This window comes from Osmia bicornis, chromosome 1, assembly GCF_907164935.1.
Source record: "Osmia bicornis bicornis chromosome 1, iOsmBic2.1, whole genome shotgun sequence".
Lineage (NCBI taxonomy): Eukaryota > Metazoa > Arthropoda > Insecta > Hymenoptera > Megachilidae > Osmia > Osmia bicornis.
The window spans coordinates 7,846,027-7,867,296 of NC_060216.1; the positions used below are offsets into that span (position 1 = coordinate 7,846,027).

Sequence of the window (21,270 nt, forward strand, 5' to 3'; positions counted from 1 at the left end):
TTGTAAGTAATGATTCCAATTCGTTGTATTCATTTTTGTAACTTTTATTGCGTTTATATAAGAAAAATACTTTCATACAAACTCTGCCATTCCAAATTATTCGTATCTCTTATGAACTCGTTTAACATATCCAATCGTGGATATAATATTAATGAAAGCAAATATATAAACTATATCTAACGATGCGTAAAAAATATATAAATTTTCGGAAACATTATATAATAATTTTTAACGTACGAATACACGACGATACGTGTTTTCAAGTATTGCGTGCACATGTTTTCTCTTGAAAATAATATTATTAACGTTTACACGATTGTGCGTATCATTGTGTGTTTACATCTTTTAATTTTTTCTTTACATTTATCAAATGTATCGTGTTTCGATTCTTCAGAACATTTTTTCAACACTTCAGCCAACTTGTAATTCGTTGACGCTGAAGAACAGTGTTTCTTCAAATGATACTTTTATTCCTGAACTTTGTACACTCTCGTGCATACAATATCGTCAACTTTCATGATCTGCAACACAAGAAAGATACTTCAGTTAGTTATTTATATACAATAGCTTATAATTTTATCGTAGGAGGGGCTTACGCGCCATATCTTTTTTTATTTCAATCTCCATTCAAGGTTTCGAAACGATTATCACTAATTCCATTATTGAACTTTTTATTAAATTGTTCAAGTCACGAATACGGGTAGCATGCGGTAATTGGCGGACCTTTTGACCAATGACAAAGTCATTGTTATTATCATTAGACATTTGCCCCGTTATCTTTCATTGTGTCGTTCAACCCTACAGAAGTTTCATTACTTGGAACGTAATTCAATTGAACTGCTAAACTTCTAATTCTTTAACGAACAAAATTACGTAATTAATTTATTATCTTGCAAGTCATTACTATGGTTGTTACCATTTACCGAGCAGAAAGGTGATAAATAAATAACCAAGGTACAAAGGTTGATGATAAACTTCGTACAGCTAAATTTAGCGATTACATCTTCTTTTCTTTTTTTTTTCTTTATTTATCTACTTTGTTTTTTATTTCAAGATCATACATACCGCTTTCATTTCAGCCGGTGTGAATTCTCTTTCGATCGTGGTTTGTTTGTCCCCTTTTTGTATTTGAATGAGTTTATTTCCATCCAGAGTACAGACGCTCTTCACCTTCCTGCCGTCCGGCGTTTCTTCGTCGAATTCTTCGCCCAGCTTGAATTTTATTTCGGAGTTCTTGAATGGACTGGTCGTTTTTAACGTGTAAAGTCCATTGTTCTCCGTCAATTCAACCACAGGACTTACGCTGCTGCCCATTTTACGCGTCATTAAGCCTACGCCTGAAAGTGAAGGAAGCGCCGTTTAGAAATCTATAGAATTAATAGAATAGATTAAATTTGTTCCACGTTGAATAGTTTCTTCGAACGAAAACCACAAATTTTTGCAAATTACAAATCCACTAAACACCTCGACTCGAAACATTTAAATATCCATTTCGTATTTGTCGTTAAACAATGAATAATTTTTTTTACCCAAATTTTTCATGTATTCGTCGAAATTCTCACTGGATTGAAGTTTATAACGTTTTCCCAATAGATTCGACAACATGTTTGAAATGATTCGAGCGTCACGTTTAACCGATGGAAGTAAACCAAGGACTGAACAGCGATGAGTTTGTTATCGCATCTTATATTGCGAATAATGACATTGCCGTGAGCTGCTTATCAGTTATACAGAAACTCGAGTTCCCGTTAATTATAATACAAAAAGGAATGTAAACTTTGAACTTTGATCTGTTACAGTGCTATCCCCGATTTTGTGCTAATATTTTTGTTTACAGCCTATATAACTGAAAGTGATCATTACGCGTTAGTTAAGCCGTACATTTTCTGCTGTTTTTGCTCCCGCTTACATCTTTTATTTTTTTATCTTGATATCTATATTCATCTGATTTGTATAGTAATTTTTTGTCTTTACAAGTATCTTTGAATGGTTAATATTGTCATAACTACATTATGTACGTAAATTATGCGAGAATTACCACGTATCCTTAGGTTTTTTTCTCAGAAGTGATTGTAAGATATGAAATATCATCGCAACTTCGCGACACGCGTATTTCTGAGCATCGGTGCACAGTGTAATCTATCTTGATTGAAGAAAAAAGTAATTAATGTTGTTTTCGCACTAATGTAATAACGTATCTCGCGTTGAAAGTTTTGATTAGAATAAATTAGCACTTTTATTCATTTTCGTGTGATAATGAACGCCGATGAAAAACAACTCTTACACCTCTTTCTGTTCGAGACTGTACCGCGGTTTTATCAGGCAAACCGGTCAATGTATTTTTATTAAGTCAACTCTATAAGTACCATACATTAGTACGATTCGACTGACAATTGCGATTTATTAATCTTGCCGGTAAATTAATTCAAGTGCTAAATTGGAGTACAATCGTACTCTGTCTGTAGCACATGGCGGGAATTAAGCGTGAGGTCAGGTCGTTGCACGACCACCGGAGCCATAGTTCAACATATTAAAATTGATTATCTTATTTATCATTACAATACATTTCCAACCCCTAATATCAGAAACGAGACCGTTCGATCGTGGTTTCGATTTAATTTCCCAGTAACGGTGAAATTGTAATCGTTAAACGCGCTCCATGTCCCCTAGATTCGCTTCGTTCAATCAAAATATTTGTATCATCTCTTATCTTCCTCTAATCTCATAGTCAACACGTACTATTTCCATAGCAGATAAATTTAACGTTCGACTTATTAGAGATTGCAAAATATGTCTATCGATTATTTCAGTAACTGTTAAATTACTAATTAGAATTTCATGTTTTATTCGTCACCTCCAGGAACAATCACTGTTTAATAACCAATTTACATTAATATATCTTTCGTATCTAAGAAGGATATGTTATCGCTCGATGATCTTCGTATCAGTTTGGCTGCGGTGAATTTGCCGGGCGTTGGCGATAACTCTCGTTGCAGTAATTTCTCCTATGTTACCCATCGTCGCGTGAGATTAATTCGGCATTACACGAAGAATCCTCGTTAGAACGCGACGGATGTGCTATCATCGGAACACGCTCCAAAGAACGTATACTATTAAATCATACGTACCGAGTGCCTTCATGAATTCGTCGAAATTCTCGCTGCTGAACAGCTTGTACCGTTTTCCAAGGTACTGTTCGGCCGGCATGACGATCGATCGAAATTCCTTGAATTGGAGCACGTGACTGAGAATATATTTCGAAAAGACGTCCCTCGATGTCTAACGGTGAAATTGGAGCAATGGACCGATGTTCACTGTATTGTCGCCGGGTCTAGACTGACTAGGATCCGGGAGGATGAACAGTGTTAAAGGTATACTGGCTGTACGTTCTCAACTGAGTACACACCTCTCTCCTACAGTTCTTTCTCCCTCACTCTCTCTCCCTCCCACCTTCATTTGTCCCTGTTATTTCATCTCGCTCTTTTTCGTTCACCCTCTTTTCGCCTTTCCCTCTGTCGACCTCTCTTTCTCGTTTCGCTTTTCTCTCGTTCTTTTTCATCTTCTATTTGAAAACCACCGTTTCTCCCCGCTCGTTTTGCTTGGACGTTTGTGTGATCTCCCACCCGGCAAATTTGCAGCTGCTACGCAGAGTCGGTGTCCCGTCGTTCTTTCACCGTGCGTGTGTCTTCAATTTTTTCTTTTTTCCTTTTTTCTTCATATTACACGTAGTTGCTAAACTGTTTTCCCTTTCTTCTGTTTCCTGCTTCCGCTGGGATCATTTTTACGTTCGCCTTTTTATACGTATATGATGGACCGCCACTGAACGTTGGTGGCATGACAGAAGAATTAGCGATGTTCGCCCTCTTCGTTTTGGAGTATCATGGATGTATCGAATAACTTACCGGTTGTTGTATGCACCGATATGCTTGTTACGATACTTACTGAACTCGTGTCTTTTATTTTTAACCGGAGAGGATATCTTTCTTCGCTTTCTATGTCCAGCGTTTTGTAATATATTTTTCTTGGTTCGTGTACGTAGTATTGACAGGCGATCATATAATTGTTGGACAGAATTACTCGTGCCGGTAATCGTTGTCAATTATTTTATAGACAAAAACTATATGACACGACGGGTCGGTCATGCGCAAGTATTCACCTGACCCTGCCGATATGCGCCTTTATTGGAGCAGCAGTGTGTCAGGCTGCGCACGACGCTTCTAGTCGCCATATTTTACGGTTCAACTGCGAATACAATTGTTCATGATACAATTTGAATAAACTCGATCGAAGCTAAAAGAGGTGAATCACGAAGAATCGTGACCGAGTAAAGTTTACATTTACTGTTGCATAGGAACGCAACGTATACGACTCTCGGTGCATTACGAAACAATTACGATCAATCTCTTTGTTTTGTTTGTTCAAATCGCCAGGCGAGTATCTGTAGATCATGGAGTATAACGTTACATCGTGCCGGCGTCGATTACGCTGCGTTTGCCAAACAGGCTGGCATGGTCGATAACGGCACGGTTGGAAACGCGACGTGGCCGCGGTGTGTCCGCGGTTCATTCCCGCTGAACACGGTGTCTACGATCACGTAGCAACGCGCCGCGTTCGACGTATTTGCGAACCTCCTGCGTCTGGCAACGTTAAAACTGTTGCGAATTCCGCGCACCGATCACGAGACAACGCAACGCGGTCTCTTGTTGTTCCTTGCGTCTACAGAATACGATGGGCTCGTGATTTCGAATCACGATTAAATGAAAGATTTTGAGAACCACCTGTACATACAGAGGGAAAGTGCACAATTTCAAAGTTTAATTTGCATTATTTCACCGATCGTTCTATTTATAGCGAAAGCGAGCCACGCGTTTGTTCGCGCGCGGTTATCGGAATACCTCCTACAACCGGTTTCAACCGATCACCGGTTTCTCGGCGACGTTATTATAAATCCGGCGCGGTCGACGCGCGCCTGTATCACCGCATTGAAAATGCGGCGACGACCTGCCGTCCAACAAGGACGTGTCGCGCCACACATACATAGGCGAAGAGGAAAAGGAGGCGATCCGCCGCGTGCCCGCGCGCCGGTTCCGTCGTCTTTCAGCTCTCTTGCCGTTGTAGATTTGGCAACACTGCGGCATAGCAGCGGCATAGATTCCGCTCCGCAACCGCAACCGCACGCCAGCCTACCGCCATGATGCCAAACCAAGCTGGCCGTACAACGGTTTCTCCGCAGTGACGCGCAAGCCGCCGGGGACGGCGTAGCAAGTACGATCGAATCGCTTGCGAGGAAAACGTTCCGTCCACGATCATTTTTTTAATTCTTCTTTCACCGTCCTCCGTATTTTCAACGTTATATCTCGACCGATGTTTTTGCGTTTCACGGATTTCGTTATTCGTTGACCGGGAACATTGCTTGGCTCTCCTTGCGTTTCTCTGCACGCTCGGATTAATCTGAATCGATACCCGCCTATCTTGGTCGACAGTTGGAAAACAATCGGACTCTTTGACCGAGCCACCATCATCCCCTAGCTATTCGGATTTAAATCACTCCGATTGTCTCTTCTTCGTCACGCGTACATCGTATTTGTTGAAAGACTGAAGAAGAAGAATTAAAAGGGGTAAAAGGGTATTGAGGGTTGTTTTAATTTTCGAACGGTGCAACATGTTCGATACGGAAAAGTTTATCGAAGAAATCGAGAAACGACCGGCGATTTACGATGTGAATCGTAGCGAGTACAACGACCGTAACGCCAAGATGACCGCGTGGGACGAGGTCTGCCAGGTGATGGTACCGAATTGGGCGCGCTTGACGGACGAGGAGAGAAACGTAGAAGGTATACACACAGCCTCTTGCGATCGATCGATCCGGATTCCTGCACTCGCACTTGTTCGACCCTGGTACAACCAGCCGCGACCGTACCTGCGGTCGTTTCAAATTAGTTCAATATTTTTTCTCTTTCCTTCCTTCGAACGATTATGAAAATGAAATATGATCGATTATTCGCTTATATAATCCTCGAACGGAAAAATGAGACTCAAATATCACCGTTCTAAAACCCCTTTCCTTTCAACCCCTTTGCATCCGGAGTTAATTCTTCCTCAAGATCCATAGATAGAACCACCCTTCTGCATCAACGCATTCGAGCTTCTATTCTAATCAAAAACGTAGTTGTTTATCGATCGTTCATCTGTCCCCATAATTTTCAGAGAAAAATTTACGGGGTAAATGGAGAAATATTCGAGATTATTTCATGAAAGAGCTGAAACTTCAGAAGTCGCAGAAATTAGGACCAGCTGGTCGAAAACGAAAGAAATACATGTATTTCGATCAGCTGTTGTTTCTGATGCCCACTGTGGAGAATAAACGGTTGGTACAAAATCCAGTATTCTATGAGCATGGCCATTGATAATATTAATTGACATTGGAATTTTCCTATTTTGAAATGTAAACGTTTCACAATGGACGACTGTAGTTGCCCATAATAATGAAAGGGTTTATTATCTAAGGAAGATTGCTCATCCACCCAGACCCACCCCTATGTTTGTTATTACTATACATTACAGAAACGTAGGAGCAACGTTAAATAATTGCAAATCCGAAGAAAGCGAGGGTGAAGTTGACAATCCTGTGATCGAAGAATACGACGTACCATTGGCACACGCCGCTCCCTCCATAACGACGGGCAGGGAGTACCTTCAACCGGGTGCCTCCTATAAAATGTACCCCCGTTATCCAAAGCAGCTTTGCGAGACGTCGTTCACGTCGTTCGATAATGAAATTCACGATATCTTGTCGTCGCATAGCAGCCAACGAGTTACGTACGACGAGGACGACTACGACAAAATGTTTCTGCTCTCCTTGTTGCCGATCATTCGGCAAGTACCGGAAGAGAAGAAATTGGACGTCAGGATACAGATGCAACAAGTCCTGGCCCTGGCGCTACGTCCACCGGACAACAAGCAATGATCATTTTATACTTCTCTGGACTCGAGTTTAAGCGTTAATTCGTAAACGAAAGACGTTATCACGAAAAAAAGATACGACGTGTGTCGAAATGAGACGTGTTTCACATATTTTTGTTTTCTCTTTGGTGTACAGAAGTCAACCGCACTTCGGCCGAGTTAATCTTCAGGATTGCTAATAATACCGTGGACTGCGGATTTGTTTACGTCGTAAACGCGATAATGTTTCAGAACTTTTCAGAGGTAGCCTTCCACGGTGATTTAACGACTTGACAGGTTGATGGCCACGGTAGTCATTAAAACTATGAACCAAGAAATCATGATGCAAAGTTGCAATAGTGATTAGAAAATTTATGCCTTTTAATCGAGGCATTATTGTGTCCTGCTCCGCCATTCGAGGATTAATATCCTTAGCATTTCTTATGATGGTACGTCGTACCCAGCATGGCTGCTTCTACTATGGCAATCAACGTGTTCAACAATTGCAACTTTGAGTACCTATACCTGTGATATTGAGCGAGGATACTACTTTCAATGAATGCAGATACAGAAATAGGATTTTTAACAAGTTGATGTTACTGTGTTAATAGGAAGCGTGATATAGTCGTGTTTTACGTGTATATGTATTTTCATAACTTGGAATATAAATGGTAATATTTTATTGATACGTGTCCAACAGAAGCAAGCATGAAATTGCTGTGAATAATTATATAAAAATTATATTATCAGTAATGTTACTTTTGGTCGATACAAGATTCGTTTGCGTTTAGGGATGTGTAGGCAGGTGGCAGCACTGGTACCTTACTTTTGAAGTTTCCGCTTTCTGTATGATACAAGGTAATTAAGAATGTATGTAAGTACTTAATTTAGAAACTTAAGATGTAACATGTCTACTTAATTTCATACTTAATTATTATTCTACTTACACTAGTATTTCTAATTATTTACTTGTTTTGTATTCATGGATTGTTTGAAATAAAATTATTAACAAACATCATGATACGATAATCGTTTGTATTATAAAATTTCAGTTCAGTATAAATAGAGGAAAAAGAAACGAAAGAAAATTGTAAGTAACATTAATAATTCCCCGAGGTAAAAAAGGGAAAACTTTAATTAAAAATTGAAACAATCTCATTCTGAATAAGAACAATTATAGCGTGTCCGACTACGCATGGTTATTTCTACTGTAGTAGTCGACGCCGTCGACTGTTCGTGATCTTTATTTTCAAGCGGGTGCATGTTTTTCTATGCAAGAATGAGTTAAACGTTTAAATATAGTCAACACAAGTCGTGTTTAACTTAAATCGTTATTCTATTTTTGTTTTTTATTAAAACACTTGTTCCTAATCTCGAATGCGTACAGGAAGTAACGCTGTACCATGGAATCAGAACGAAGCATGTACTTGCCCGGATGTTATCTCGTTTGTCACTTTATTTTTACCGTAACGCAAACTGGATTTAATTATCTTCTCTCGTATCCTCTCGTACGTGACGTTTCGTTGTAGCACGGCATAAAACAGTATTCACGCGAGACATCTAATTATAACAGATAATGAGTTCTACCCAGAATCCAAATTCACGATGTTGTAGTTTTAGTAAAATGAACAAAGATGATGGAGAGAGATTCATAGCACCAAATACGAAGTATTCGCGTCGTTGTTGCAACGATTGCACAATGGCAAATATCGGTTTAGAGATTCGGAAATGTAAAAAACTGTGGTTCACCGCAACTGTTGTTGTAAATCAACTTCGAATGAAATTTTCACCCGAATGTACCGAGTAAATTGAATTTCTATTTTTGAATTGCGCATTATTAACCGATGCGTATACCAATTAGCTACTGCCCCTGATCCATTTTCCACGCATTTAAATACAAATTACCATTGATTTTCCATATATGTAAATCGCAAAAACATCACGGACACCTTTGATCCAAAATATTCGGACGATTTCATTTTATGGTGAAACATAACGAACCCGCAAGAAATCTCGTCACCCGTCAACGTTTCCTTTGTTATCGAGCATTTACGATCAAATGTCGAAACAATAGAGGTGCATCGTTTTTGCACACCATTGTCTCGTTTATTTTTCGTACAATTTTTGATTCTCAAAGTGAATGACAGACAAAAGAGACGAGCAAACAGCAGATATCTGTGCTGTTGATAACAAAGAATATCTCACAGTATATTCGTATAATAACACGAAAATAAATTATTTTAGTTTCGATTCACTTGTATTTTTACTGATAAATTGAAAATGGACGTACGTAGCAAGACACGTTATGATTGTAATTATTCAGAATACGATTCAAGTACTTAATTCAAGTTTTTAATTAGGTATGTGGAAGAATTGTTCATGACGTGGCTGATGGATCCCTATGGAAATACAAGAATCCCTACACAAATAACATAGTAATCAACGTGTTAATAAAAATACCCTTGACTCTCCTGAAAGTATCAAAACTAATTCAATGATTTTTGATTCAGGTAAAAAGAAAGAAAGATGCATCAACCCCCGTTGGTAAGGATAATCGGCAACCGGTCTGGAACATCAGGCGCGTAAACATACAAGGGTTACCAGCAACTAGTGGCGTTTGTTGAAACTCTACCCTCGGTGAACCCTCTTTTCCCTCCAATTCACTCCCACCCTCAATAGACACCATCCACCTCATCCCCCTCTCTCTCTCGATCTCTACGTATCAACCCCTCTCTCTTAGCCGTTTCTCTTACCCTCGCTCGTTCACCAGGTTCCCCTCTTCTCCTGTTCTGTCTCTTTCCCTCGTCGGCACGCGCGGCTTTCACTCGCGCGCGCGTTCTTCTGCCTGTGGAGCAACTCGCAGCATCCATCGGCCCGCTCCGGACTTCAGTCCATGTCGAGATCGCGGCACCGCCGGGACCCTAAGGACCCTTCGACACTAACGATTCCTTACACCTTTTAACTTGTAAACTGACGGTATCGAGACAAAGCTTGTTCGACGAAAAATCGAGTAACAGGCATTCTCGATTCCAACGATTTGTTTTTAATTTAAAAAAAAAAGACAAAAGACAAGATCATCCTGTACCATTGAACCAGTACCTGCATTCTCGAGTCTCGTTTCCCGGATTTTTCATTTTGTCTTTGTTACAAAGTAAATACGACGATTAATCCATAGATATTTCTAAACCCAGAGAAGCATTCGCAGCGTTGATAAAACGGGATTCTTAGATCAGAGAAATTCATTTGTTATTCCGGCCGTGTCCACGGGCCGAAGGATAAACAATCGATTGTCCCATGATAACGGATGCCCTAAGGGATCACTGGAATAAAATTAGGTAATCGCATTTGATGCGGATAGAAGGAGAAGACGCGTAGCGTGATCGTTGAGGGAACGACATCAGAAAGGGAGGAAGAGCCACGAGGGCCCGCGAGGAGACTGAAGAAGAGCGATTTCCCGCGAGACTGCCGGGGGTTGTTGCCCAGCCCCGGAGAAGCGGACATCGGGCCCGGATGTTCGCAAGGACGAGACGCCGGAAACGCTGCCACGTTGGAAGGGAAAATATTGACGGCCGTCAACAAGTTCCTTACGACATCCCCTTTGGTTAACAAAGTCAAGTTACTAATGGTGAGTGCTCGTTTTTCTTCGCTTTACCTTTTCACTTTCTCTCCGTCTTTGGCCTTATTCTCTATTGACACACTTCCTTCGCCGACTCTATCGGGTAAAGTTGTTGGTGAACTGTCTCCGATTTCCTTGTGTCTTTGATTAGTTACAGAAAATTATTTGGCAGATTGCAATATGTATTATCAGTGGCGAGCTGTGAAATCCTTTTTCATGGTCGAAATCCGTTTTCATTGGAACATTAGTTATTTTTGAAAATAAAAATAAACATGCAATAGTATGCAAATTTCAAATCTGAATTACAATTACTCTACGCGTAATGAGTTGTGCAAACATGTTTATACAAAATATTTTCTCCCTCGAAGCGAATTGAAGTATTATCATAATTCGAATATTTTGCATATTTTACGTGCTCTGAGCACTTTATTTTGTTCTTTTTTACGTAGTGTGTAGTTTACATATCTTTTGCACGCTTTAATGTACTTTCAAACATGCATTACTATATTTATGGAATAATCTGAAAACGAAACGTGTTCATAGTTTAACGTATCAAGTAAAAGAATTTCACTTACATAGAAAGTTTTTCATTGAAAATGGAATTCCGTGAAATTCCTCGGTATTGTGAGATTTCATTGCATTCCGCGGAGGTGCATTAGGAAAAGAAAATTCGTAGAAACGATTTGGCGTATAAAGATATCTCGAACAGAGTTAGAACAATAAATGGGTAGGTTATAAATGAGAGCAATAGAACTATGGTTTTCATTAGATGGCTTTTGTTGTCATCAAAGAGAATCTCTACAGTTGAGTTCTTTTCGAGGATGAACTTTTCGGTTTGCCCGAACAATGAAACGGCGATTTTATGCAAACGAAATGGCCTGTAGAGTCCTTTCCACATCTTGTGTGAACACAGCCACCATAGCATCTTTAATTACTCATTAATATCTAACTCTATCTTTGCTTACATTCCATTACATTTACCTCCCCCACTCTCAAATGTCATCTCTCCTAAAGTTTTTCTTATGCAAAATGTGCTAGGTTTTTCCTCATATTTTTTTTTTTTCAATTATTTTTACATGTAGACATAGACCCTCTATATTATACAATGTTCTGTTCATTGTAAAAAGCAGAGCACTAGAGAAAGATAGTGTCCGAGCTTTGCAAGTGGTTCATTAAGCCTCTCGTGCAGGTATGTTTTATCTCGCAAAGAATCGACCAGTGGAAACGATAATCCAACGTGGGTTGGCCCGCTGAAAAAGCGTAGGTAGAATAGTAATTTAGGAACGGAGAATTTGGTATTCTGCCAGAAAATACATATTTCCAGATACGTGTTCTGGAACATGGCGAAATCATTGGTTTCAGACAATGTACATATGTAGATCGATGCTCCAAGTATCGTTATTTTCGTTCAAATTCTTGCTCGAAATGCCACTTAATTTCCTTTGTTCTCTAACTTGTTGCTCGCCGTCTGATTCTGATACAGTAGTCTTGTGAATTTGTTATTAATACGAATTAATTCCCAATCATACCGCGAGTAAATTTCACGGAATTTATCGTTGGTATGTAACCGTGTCTATGATTGGAATGATCAAAGGGACGGCTGATACAGTTTCGCGTCGGTGTCTACAATGCAAGAACCCATAGACTGCATCGCGAATGAAGCGTTGCAAGTTCGATGTGTAATCTATGTAACTGATTTCTAATTGGATGTATTCGAGGATTAAATAGATTCCAATTGTACAGTATTACAAACAGGCAAACGGGAAACTTGAAGGAGTTCCTCGTAATGTTCGTCTCCTCGAACGAATTAGGATTTCATATTTTGGATTCGCCCTTGTGCCTTACAGCGATCATACATTCCCAGCACGTGGTTTTCAAATAAAAAATACATCTGTATGCATAGATTTCTCTTGGATTATCGCAATTATTTAAAATATTACCGGCGTACGAATCGGTCCCATGAAAGATAGCAATCTTGACCTACAGTATGAAACATCTGAGAACCATCCTTTGTCGAAATAGTACGATTCCTGTAGGAATACCCCGTCATTCTGGACGTGCCTTTATCGTGGACGCGTAGGAGAACTCGAAATTCCCGGCGTGCATTATACGTCATGTACGGGGACAAATGGCCAGATCGTAGGCAGATACGAGACGTCGCTAAAAGAATGCACCATCGAACGCCAACTTCTGGCCTGAACTCGATTACGAGTGGACTTTCTGAATGGCGTACCAATCGTTTGTCAGAAATACGGACAGCCCATTGTGTTTTAGTCGTTTGTTTACAATGTGGTACTTGATCAGGTGAAAGATTTCACTGCAAAAAGCTGTCGAATGAAAAGGTAATTTAAATTTTTAACTTTACAATAATGATAGATTGCAATTTGATTATTCAGAGCTGGAAGTATTTGTCTCTAAAAGCTCGAAGCAAATTACTATTGTTTCGTGAGACCTCATCTGACAACGTTCGTCTTTGAAAGCTATAACAGCTGAGTTACGAACTTTATCTTCATCAGTCTTGCTCATCTGATCTGTCTCTCACGGATCGCTATCTATTCAGATGCGTAACAATTTCCCCTCGGGAAAGCTTCTTATTAACGAAGAAGGCGACGCGAACACATGCTAAACGTTTATCAAATTTTGAATCGGAATTATCATCGTGATTAGCAAAAAAGATGTACAACTGTCTTATATTCCTTAACATTGTGTTATTTTTTATATCGTATGCTATTTCAACAAAAGTATACAATATCAGTCGAAATACATATATTGTCGTATTAAGACTCAATACTCGAGACGAAACGTTCGGTCTAATTCCAGGAAATTGCATTTTGGAGGTTGCATCTTCCGAAACCTATCTCGTTTTTCTTCAACTAACGACCATCCAATCACAGCCACGTTGAAGCGAATTGCATTCGAAGGGAATCGAATCGAATTCGTGTTCAGCCTCTGCCTAAATGATCGAAAATCATAGCAGGATTTTCCCGCGCGTTGAAATCCCTGGAAGTCCTGCTGTACCGTACTGATCCTCGCTGTTGAATCAGCAACTTGATTGTACGAACAATCACTTATCCATTAAAGCTTTAATATTTCAAATGTTTATTTTGTAAACGTAAATCGATGGGGAAGTATTTTAAGAAGAGAGATTCCGAGCAATTTTTATAAAAGTTAATCAACGAGATATAGGAATGGGTATCCAAATATACTGCTATTCGCAGAAAGATTAATTCGGGTCAGCGGCGTTACTTTTTAAACAGATTCACCGTGATTCCGCTGGTATGCGTTTTTTTCGTCGGCTTGAAAGTTTATTCGTTGCGGTAAAATAATTAAGCGGTGGTAACGTCATCGAGAAGAGTAAATGTTTGAAACAAATTCCAGCAGCTACGGTACGCGATTCGATTTGGTTTTCATTTATAAATTGACGAAACCAGCAAGACTGCGCTTTAAAACGTTCTCGTTGGAAAGCTGCGCGTCATATGCAGGTGTAATTAAGGAGCATGTTGACAGTTGCAATTCTAGCCCGAAATCGTGATAAAAACCGTCCTTCTGGTCGAATTTTCGGCTACGATGCTATTTTATAGCTGTCCGTAAAGCACACTGGGTCATTTTGAAAATGTTAATGAGATAGGCACCATCCAAAACGGCGGGCACAATTATCTACCCTCTGTTCTCGAAGTTAAAAGACCTATTAACGTTACCGAATTTGAAATGAATAGCTTAGAAATACAGGAACAGTTTTTACAATTTTAATTTACAAAAATAATACAAGTATAATATTATTTGTGAATCACTCTTCTGCCCGATTGTACCATTCTTTCCGTCCAGTTCAATATCAAAAACGACCTATCTCTAGCATCCTTCTTTCAAGTCGATTTTTCACAATGTCGAGGAATTTCTTTTTTTATGGCAACCGTTCAAAAAGCGATCCGCATCAAAGAAAATATGCGTCTTATATCCTCATCTTCTTGCTGCAACATCGTAACTCGTGAAACGTGGTTCACATTCTTCCGTTCGTTAGGATATTCGAACGTTCTTTCATTCATTTGCGGCGCGCTTTATAACCCTTTAACGGGTTCTTTTTATACGCGAAAAGAGGAAGGATCGTGGTTTCTAGACGAAAGAAGGAGAAACGAAGCGTACAAGGTGGAATCTAATTAAGCTATCCCATTTTCCGTGGCAATTTGTAAGAGATAGGCTAACGTTCCCCTATTTTAATTCGTTCGGACCTTCTTCTAGGTTCATTTCCAGAACGAAAGAAGAAATTTTTTGCGTTTCGTTGCAGGCCACCCACTTGGTTCTATTTAATTCGTGACCCCCCACGTAACGTTCGATTTCGATTAAAAAATGTGGCAAACGTTTCGACGAAGACCTTGCTCGACTTTCACGCGCTACCACTCATATCCCAGAGGAAGCGGAACACTTTGGGGAGGAAATATCGAAAGGCAAATATCCCGAGAGTATTGTGCTCGCAATCGTGCTTTTTCTGCAGAATTTACCGCCATGCTGACCTCTCCATTTTCATCTTACATAAAGAATGAACACACGCTACGATCTTTTCAGGTGGCACGTTCTTTCCTTCATTTGCTATGCCAGCTACTGTAACGAGGCACTCAAAGGCGAGGTAAAATGATAGCAGCGGAATGCGTAACAAAAGCGGAGAATAGCCAATATCATCTGGAATATATTTCCATCGTGAATTTTTCACGTAAAAGGTACGTGTGTCGCGATTACTTCGACGAACGTGAAATATATTTTTGTTACGTTTGTTATGGGCCGATGTGACGTTCGACAGGTAGGTGTTTCGATTGAAAGGTACGTGTTTAATAGGCGTTCTCGTAAATGTTTCGCTTCGATAAGAAACATGTCGAAAAAGTGAAATGATCTACGACATATTAATTTTTCTTTTTATAGTAACGATCGTAAAATGAACGAGGAACGTTTAATTGATATCGGATCATAAATTTGATAGGTTTTTCTATCACAAACCATGCAGAATGTTTACAGCGTTCGTGTATCGCAGAATTTATTTCTTTTCTTTCCTCCCCGGGTTTCATTACTTTTACTTTGGTTGTTTCGCGGATTTAGATTTCGTTCAATCCACCAGCGATCACTCGCGAACAGATAGGATTTAGCCGGGAATATCTGGCAAAGCTCGACGAAAATCCTCGGAGTGGATGATTGCCGGATACTTCGAATTCGAACAACGCTATTCGTCGATCCCTATCATGTTCCAGCTCCAACGGAGCGTGCTTTCTTCCAAGTGTTCCGATTGTTCGCGCGCACAATGCAACTTCTTGGCCACGCGTTTCGAATCGCGGCTCTGCGTTTCACGCGCGCTCTTCCCCTGAAATTGAATCCTTCCGTACCGGCGGGTGGATCCTTTTCCGTATCCTTTTTCATGAAACAGAGATTCTTTCCTGCTCTTGTTACGCTGGGATGCAAACAATTTTTCATTTCACTGTTTCTCGCTAATAGGAATTTAATAAAATTGTTGCCTATGAAATTGAAATAATTGGACACCGAGATGATGATGAAAATAACTATATGAATATTTATGTAGCTGTTTTCCTTAAGTTTTAAGCTTCAAATTGATATGCCATAGGCGCTATTTTACGATACTTATATGTCATCGAATCATGTTAGATTTTATACTTCGAAATTGATCATAATTTATTATAATAGACAATCAGCCATTTTATATTGAGAAAAATTAATGAAACGTTTTTGTAGTTATTTTCATCGAACTTAAAGCTTTAAATTGATGCGTGATAAGTGCTATTTTATGACAGTTCTCGTGTCAAACAGTGGAGTAGAATATTTGATCGAGTGATCCTCCTAGCAGACAACGTGTTAACGAAAATTCCTAATTACCTTCGTTTTAATGAATTCTGTTTGACAGTCGACAAAACATACGAACTTTAAAATTCAATTTATAGGAAAAACGTGGGTATCAGTTCGAAATTAGAGTGAATTTCAAGCAAACAAGACAGGTGCTAGCGTTTGTTTCGACTTATTGGTCAAACACCAATATCTGCAGCGGAGCACATTGAAACGCTCTATAAATTATTTCATGGCGCTGCACGTTCTATACAACGACCCATTAACCGTGACTTTAACCGTGCTATTCTGCCACCTTGGATTCTAATTGACCACGTTGTACTGTAGCATTTGTGCAGGTAATTAGTTTGCGCGGTGTCATTAATATCGCCGCCCACTAAAGATAACCCCTACGTTTTGGACGGCTTTGTGCAACACCTTCTATAGCACCAGCCATTAGAATATTAATAAAAATTTTTTATTTTTAGTAATTTGCTATTTGCGTGTTGATGAAGATAGCCATTAATTGTGAGTTAATATATCACAAAGAGAACGTAGCATTCCCAGGGAATTAAAGTCGATCCTGACAAAGTTGGGACATTTTTATAAGTTTACAGACCGCATAATGTGTCTCTTCTTCTGCCTGAATACATTAAGCAGACGAGTTCGTATTTAACTCAACTTCACCACCCACGGTATCGCTGCTCAACCGTTGAAAAGACGTTTCGCGATAACTTTCTGAGCTAACTCTATTCATTATCAGAACTTTCTTCGCTAACTCCTAAGAATCTTGTATGTGTTACCTTTTCTTGCTTCCGATGTGCTACATAGGCGTGAAAAATGTCTGAAAAATCCGCGACAGAAGGAGAATTGTGTCGCGAGACGGATTCAAAGGATCAACGAGAAATATAAAAAGTACTGTATGAAAAATTGAAGGGTTGAAATTTGACGGCTCGAATAATGGAGGGTTTACGGGAGAACAATGAACTTTTTCACGTGAAACAAAAATTATAATAGGTCAAAAATGTTCTCGTTTCTCTGGAGATGATTTTATTTAAACAATTGTGAAGATATCTTTAGGTAACTTTAAATTATGCATTGCGTCTATGTAAAGTTGTATGATTTATAGCCGTGTATAATGTGGATGCTTGATTTAGTTCGAAAGTTTCTGATAAGATGGAAATTTGTACGTAAAATACACCCATAATTTATCAAGATTTTAGTTTAAATTGTATAATGCATTCATTAACAACCAAACGAAAGTAACATGTTATATCAAGTGGAGAAACAAGAAATTAAAACATTACCTGCTATTCTCGCGAAGAAAGTAGCGAAACGTGTTCCCGTCGCCGAAGGATTAAAAAACAATATTTCCACTTAAACATCTAATAGAAACATGTGTCTCGAAGGAAAATCGTCTCCTCCAGTGTCTTCTAGTTACACGAACGGCTTCTACCGCAATAGCCCAATTTACGAAGTTATAACTCCGAGTAAAACTTCACATGGGTAATCTCGTTGGAAGTCTGAAGAAGTTTGAAAACTCACGGGCGATACGAAGTTGATCGAAGACGCGGCGATAGGATGTAAAGATACGAGATTAAGACACGATATTGTTTCACTTTACGAGTGTTGCCTTTATATGCGTTTTACGGGCTACCAGATGGAACTTATCACGATAGATTCGAGACACTTTACGAGCCGTTTACGAATGTTTCGCGGTAAATAACTTATGGCTTGTTCACGCGGGCCAGACTACGGAAATTGCACCGGTAAAGATAAACATCGATAGAATCGTAAAATTGATCGTTCGTCATAGCGTTACCCAATTTACGCGTCGTTCGTATTAGCGGAATATACGAGCGTTGATCGTCAATATTTTACGCGGTTCTCGCCGAAACTTTCGAAAAAATGACGCGGATCCCGTGAATCGATTCACCATCCACCTTCCAAGCAATAAAACTCCCGGAAACACGTATAAAATTTGCGTTATCTTTACAATGCATAACCCTGTGTCAATGTCGGCTCGCGTGTATAATCGTACCTGGCAGCGATTTCGTTATTACCTTCGTGCCAGTATTGTCCAGGTAAAAAGTAACCAATGTCTTTTTATTATCGAGCAAAAACCGAAATTTTTCGATAAACCGTCCACTTTATCAAAACCGTATTTGTTCGGAAGGAGTAAACACTCGCGGTGTACCTGCAGGCGACGCGTTTCACGGAATTACACGACGATTGTTCGCCATGAAATTTTCGACTCTAGTCGCGGGCAAACGTCGAGAGTTACGAGAACTCGTTACCGTGCAAATGATCCATACGGTTCATTCGTACACGTCAACCTTTGTTCGCGAATCAACGAAGAAGAACGAAACGGATCGGAGGCAATTAACCGAGAGGGCATCGTGATAAGGCGACAGATCGTGGCGTTTCAAATTAAGACACCGGGATGATTGACGTTTCTCGATCCGAGGCCGATTATCATGTCTATTTCTCCGCAACGAGCAAACATTTTACGAGAATAATAGTCAACCTATTCGTCTTCGTAGCACGATTATTCCCTCGGTACAGTTTGAAATAAAGCTTCATTAACATTTCACAATGGAAGTGGCGTGTTTTTCCCAAAACACTCGGTTCCAAAACAGAAAAAAGGACACACGTGTGGTAAGTGGAGCTCCATGACACACGAAACCTTTGCATATTCAATCGATGGATATGCAGATGAAACGTTGCACGCGATTGTAATCAAACGAAGGGAAATATTTTTCGCACCGTTCTGTGGTAAAAAAAAATATTCAATACACGTGGCTTTAATTTGGTGCGAACTGAAAAGTGACGTGAATTACGAATAATACTTATTTTATAACATAATATTTAAAATATCGATAATGTCTTAGAATATATCCCATTTATATCCAAGCTTTCTGTCAAACTAGTAATCCTTGAAGAATCTTTTATCCAACGACAAGAGGACAATTCGTAGCTAAAATTTCCACATCTGGAAACATATTCTTCCTTTTTAACTGCGAATTTTTCCTTCGCTCGCAGTTAAAAGCCTCCGTCATAATCGTGCCATTCTTAAACAGTTAATGAGCGAGCAAATTACGTCTGCTGTAATTAACTGATAAGCAGCCCGCCCGTTTCTTTGCAGTTTCGTAATTAATCGCATTGTCCTCCACTTTTGCAAGCTTTTCTCGTGAACGCGAGAGACTATAATCATAATTTGAACATTATAGAGCTTCTCAGCCTTTCTCAATGTTAGGTACTCGAGTTCCTATTTCTTCGGATCTACATGGTCAAGGTTCATCTTTATCACGCGATATCGTGTAACACGCACACCCACGTTACAGAATTCATTCTTTAGCAATGTTTCATGAGTTGAAATTTAAAAATTCACTGCGCTTTATATTTCATGGAGAAACATACGATCTACGATGCGCCTGAACGTTATAGATGATACTGTCTTTCAGGCAGACACGTAATGTTTCTGCCTTCGTCGTTTTCATTAATTCCAACTAACTTGAAACTCGAGATACGACATTTTCAAGACGAATGGAATATCGTAGGAACGATTAAACGAGGAAACTCCAGTATTTTCCGTGAAATTAGAGATAAATTTTAAGGAGGTATACAATATCCTACTAAGTATTTTCGTCAAGAAAGCAAAACGGATTCAGACCAACGAGGAACATTACCCAATTGACACAGAAAATTCATTGTCCCTTACCTACTTTTGGCCGGGTACAAAGAAACGATCCATCTTTGGGAATCTTCGTTTAACCATCTCGTTTTTGCACACATCTACACGCGCACGTAGCACGATGATCAAGATAGGGAAGGAGTTTCCGGTAAAATGTAGCGGCGCATTAGAAGGCCTTTAAAAAACGTGCAAGCACGTCGTAGCCGGAAACACGTACTTTTCACCGGGTGAAAGCTCCCCAGAGAAAATGTACCGGTGCAAAGAACACGAGATGAAACTTCCATGAAAAGAAACGAAGAAAAATGTTAAGTTCCTTCGACTGTGTTATCACATTTGATACGTAAGCTGGTATCTTCGTTTGGGTCATGATTCAAAATATTCAAATAGCATATTTGATTAACTACTGTATCTTCGAAATTCCAAAAGAAATTTACAGAACGCTGTGGTTGCTTATTAAAAAGTAATAATAGAAACTGGGAGAAGGGAATTACGTGACGGAGAATAGGCAGTGCGTTTTCTTTCGATCGACCTCGTTTCCTTTATTCCTCGTCCTCGAATATCGTCCCTTCGAAAAGACAAACTTTTATTTTTAAAAAAGTACCTTATATTTTCTGACGCTTCTGTTAGCGGCCAGATAATAAATAAAAATTGTTTCAGAGTGTTCGCATGCGATTGCAGTTTGCTGTTTTCATCCAGCTAACAAATCGAAAGTGAAAATGGTGCGCAACACGTGAACGCACTGGGATAGTTTTTCCTCTCGCGCGATCATTTCCTTTCCCATAAGCTGAATTATTGGTGTGAGCGAAGCACCGGGTGAAATCGGTCGTGAACGGGCGGTCAGCCGCAGAGCTAACGAGTTCGCCCCCGACGCGTTTCTCTCCCTTTCCAGCAAGCCGATTAATCGGTTAATTCTTGGTAATTTCGTTCATTCCTAATTAGCGAATATGCTACTGGATTCGCGACCAAACAGTGCCGTATTAAATTTCTCTATTCGAATCCCCTCAAATTCACGCCCGAACGTACGCTAGATTTATATCCTAACTAATCTTGTTGGTAAATTACATGGATAGCATTTTACATTTCAACTTGTGTCTGAGCAATCAGAAAAACAACTCGAATCGTTTTGGATAAGGGATGAACGTAAGAAAATGTCGTAAAGAGGAAGTTTCAAGGAAAGCTATTACACGTTTTAACCAGACGT

At 39.5% G+C, this 21,270-nt stretch overlaps 3 protein-coding genes across 5 annotated transcripts in view; 2 read left to right on the forward strand and 1 right to left on the reverse strand.

Moving 5' to 3' along the window:
• Positions 1-23: 23 nt before the first annotated feature.
• LOC114875466 (sodium/calcium exchanger regulatory protein 1) lies at positions 24-3,337 on the reverse strand. Of its 2 annotated transcripts, none has more exons than XM_029185774.2 (3): positions 3,129-3,337; positions 1,066-1,337; positions 24-521 (listed from the first exon to the last, which is right to left on the reverse strand). In XM_029185774.2, exons 1-3 carry the CDS (start codon positions 3,205-3,207, stop codon positions 468-470), a joined length of 405 nt encoding a protein of 134 aa, XP_029041607.1. In that variant the 5' UTR covers positions 3,208-3,337; the 3' UTR covers positions 24-467. The 2 variants fall into 2 exon arrangements, with proteins under 2 accessions (XP_029041607.1, XP_029041608.1); XM_029185775.2 differs by lacking the exon at positions 3,129-3,337 and adding an exon at positions 1,530-1,684.
• Positions 3,338-3,492: 155 nt separating this feature from the next.
• Positions 3,493-10,398, forward strand: LOC114875465. Of its 2 annotated transcripts, XR_006829567.1 has the most exons (6): positions 3,493-5,834; positions 6,208-6,367; positions 6,565-7,800; positions 7,995-8,032; positions 9,303-9,377; positions 9,453-10,398. XR_006829567.1 is itself a non-coding variant. In XM_029185773.2 (3 exons), the coding sequence occupies exons 1-3, from the start codon at positions 5,663-5,665 to the stop codon at positions 6,965-6,967; spliced, it is 735 nt and encodes a 244-aa protein (XP_029041606.1). In that variant the 5' UTR covers positions 3,493-5,662; the 3' UTR covers positions 6,968-7,936. The 2 variants fall into 2 exon arrangements, 1 of the variants encoding a protein (XP_029041606.1); XM_029185773.2 differs by lacking the exons at positions 7,995-8,032; positions 9,303-9,377; positions 9,453-10,398 and having other exon boundaries at positions 6,565-7,936.
• LOC114875439 overlaps positions 9,469-21,270 on the forward strand; it is a 43,100-nt gene continuing 31,298 nt past the window's right edge. The window contains exons 1-2 of the mRNA XM_029185708.2: positions 9,469-9,486; positions 10,301-10,567. Coding sequence (XP_029041541.2) covers positions 9,469-9,486; positions 10,301-10,567 — 285 coding nt within the window. The remainder of the gene's footprint in view (positions 9,487-10,300; positions 10,568-21,270) is intronic.

Excerpts from the sequence above, each read along its gene's own strand:
- LOC114875466 (XM_029185774.2), bottom strand. The coding sequence starts at position 3,207 with ATGCCGGCCGAACAGTACCTTGGAAAACGGTACAAGCTGTTCAGCAGC. Across the intron at positions 1,338-3,128 it reads CGAATTCATGAAGGCACTCG|GCGTAGGCTTAATGACGCGT; the intron begins GTACGTATGATT and ends CTTCACTTTCAG. Across the intron at positions 522-1,065 it reads CACCGGCTGAAATGAAAGCG|ATCATGAAAGTTGACGATAT; the intron begins GTATGTATGATC and ends CTTGTGTTGCAG.
- LOC114875465 (XM_029185773.2), top strand. The coding sequence starts at position 5,663 with ATGTTCGATACGGAAAAGTTTATCGAAGAAATCGAGAAACGACCGGCG. Across the intron at positions 5,835-6,207 it reads CGAGGAGAGAAACGTAGAAG|AGAAAAATTTACGGGGTAAA; the intron begins GTATACACACAG and ends CATAATTTTCAG. Across the intron at positions 6,368-6,564 it reads CCCACTGTGGAGAATAAACG|AAACGTAGGAGCAACGTTAA; the intron begins GTTGGTACAAAA and ends TATACATTACAG.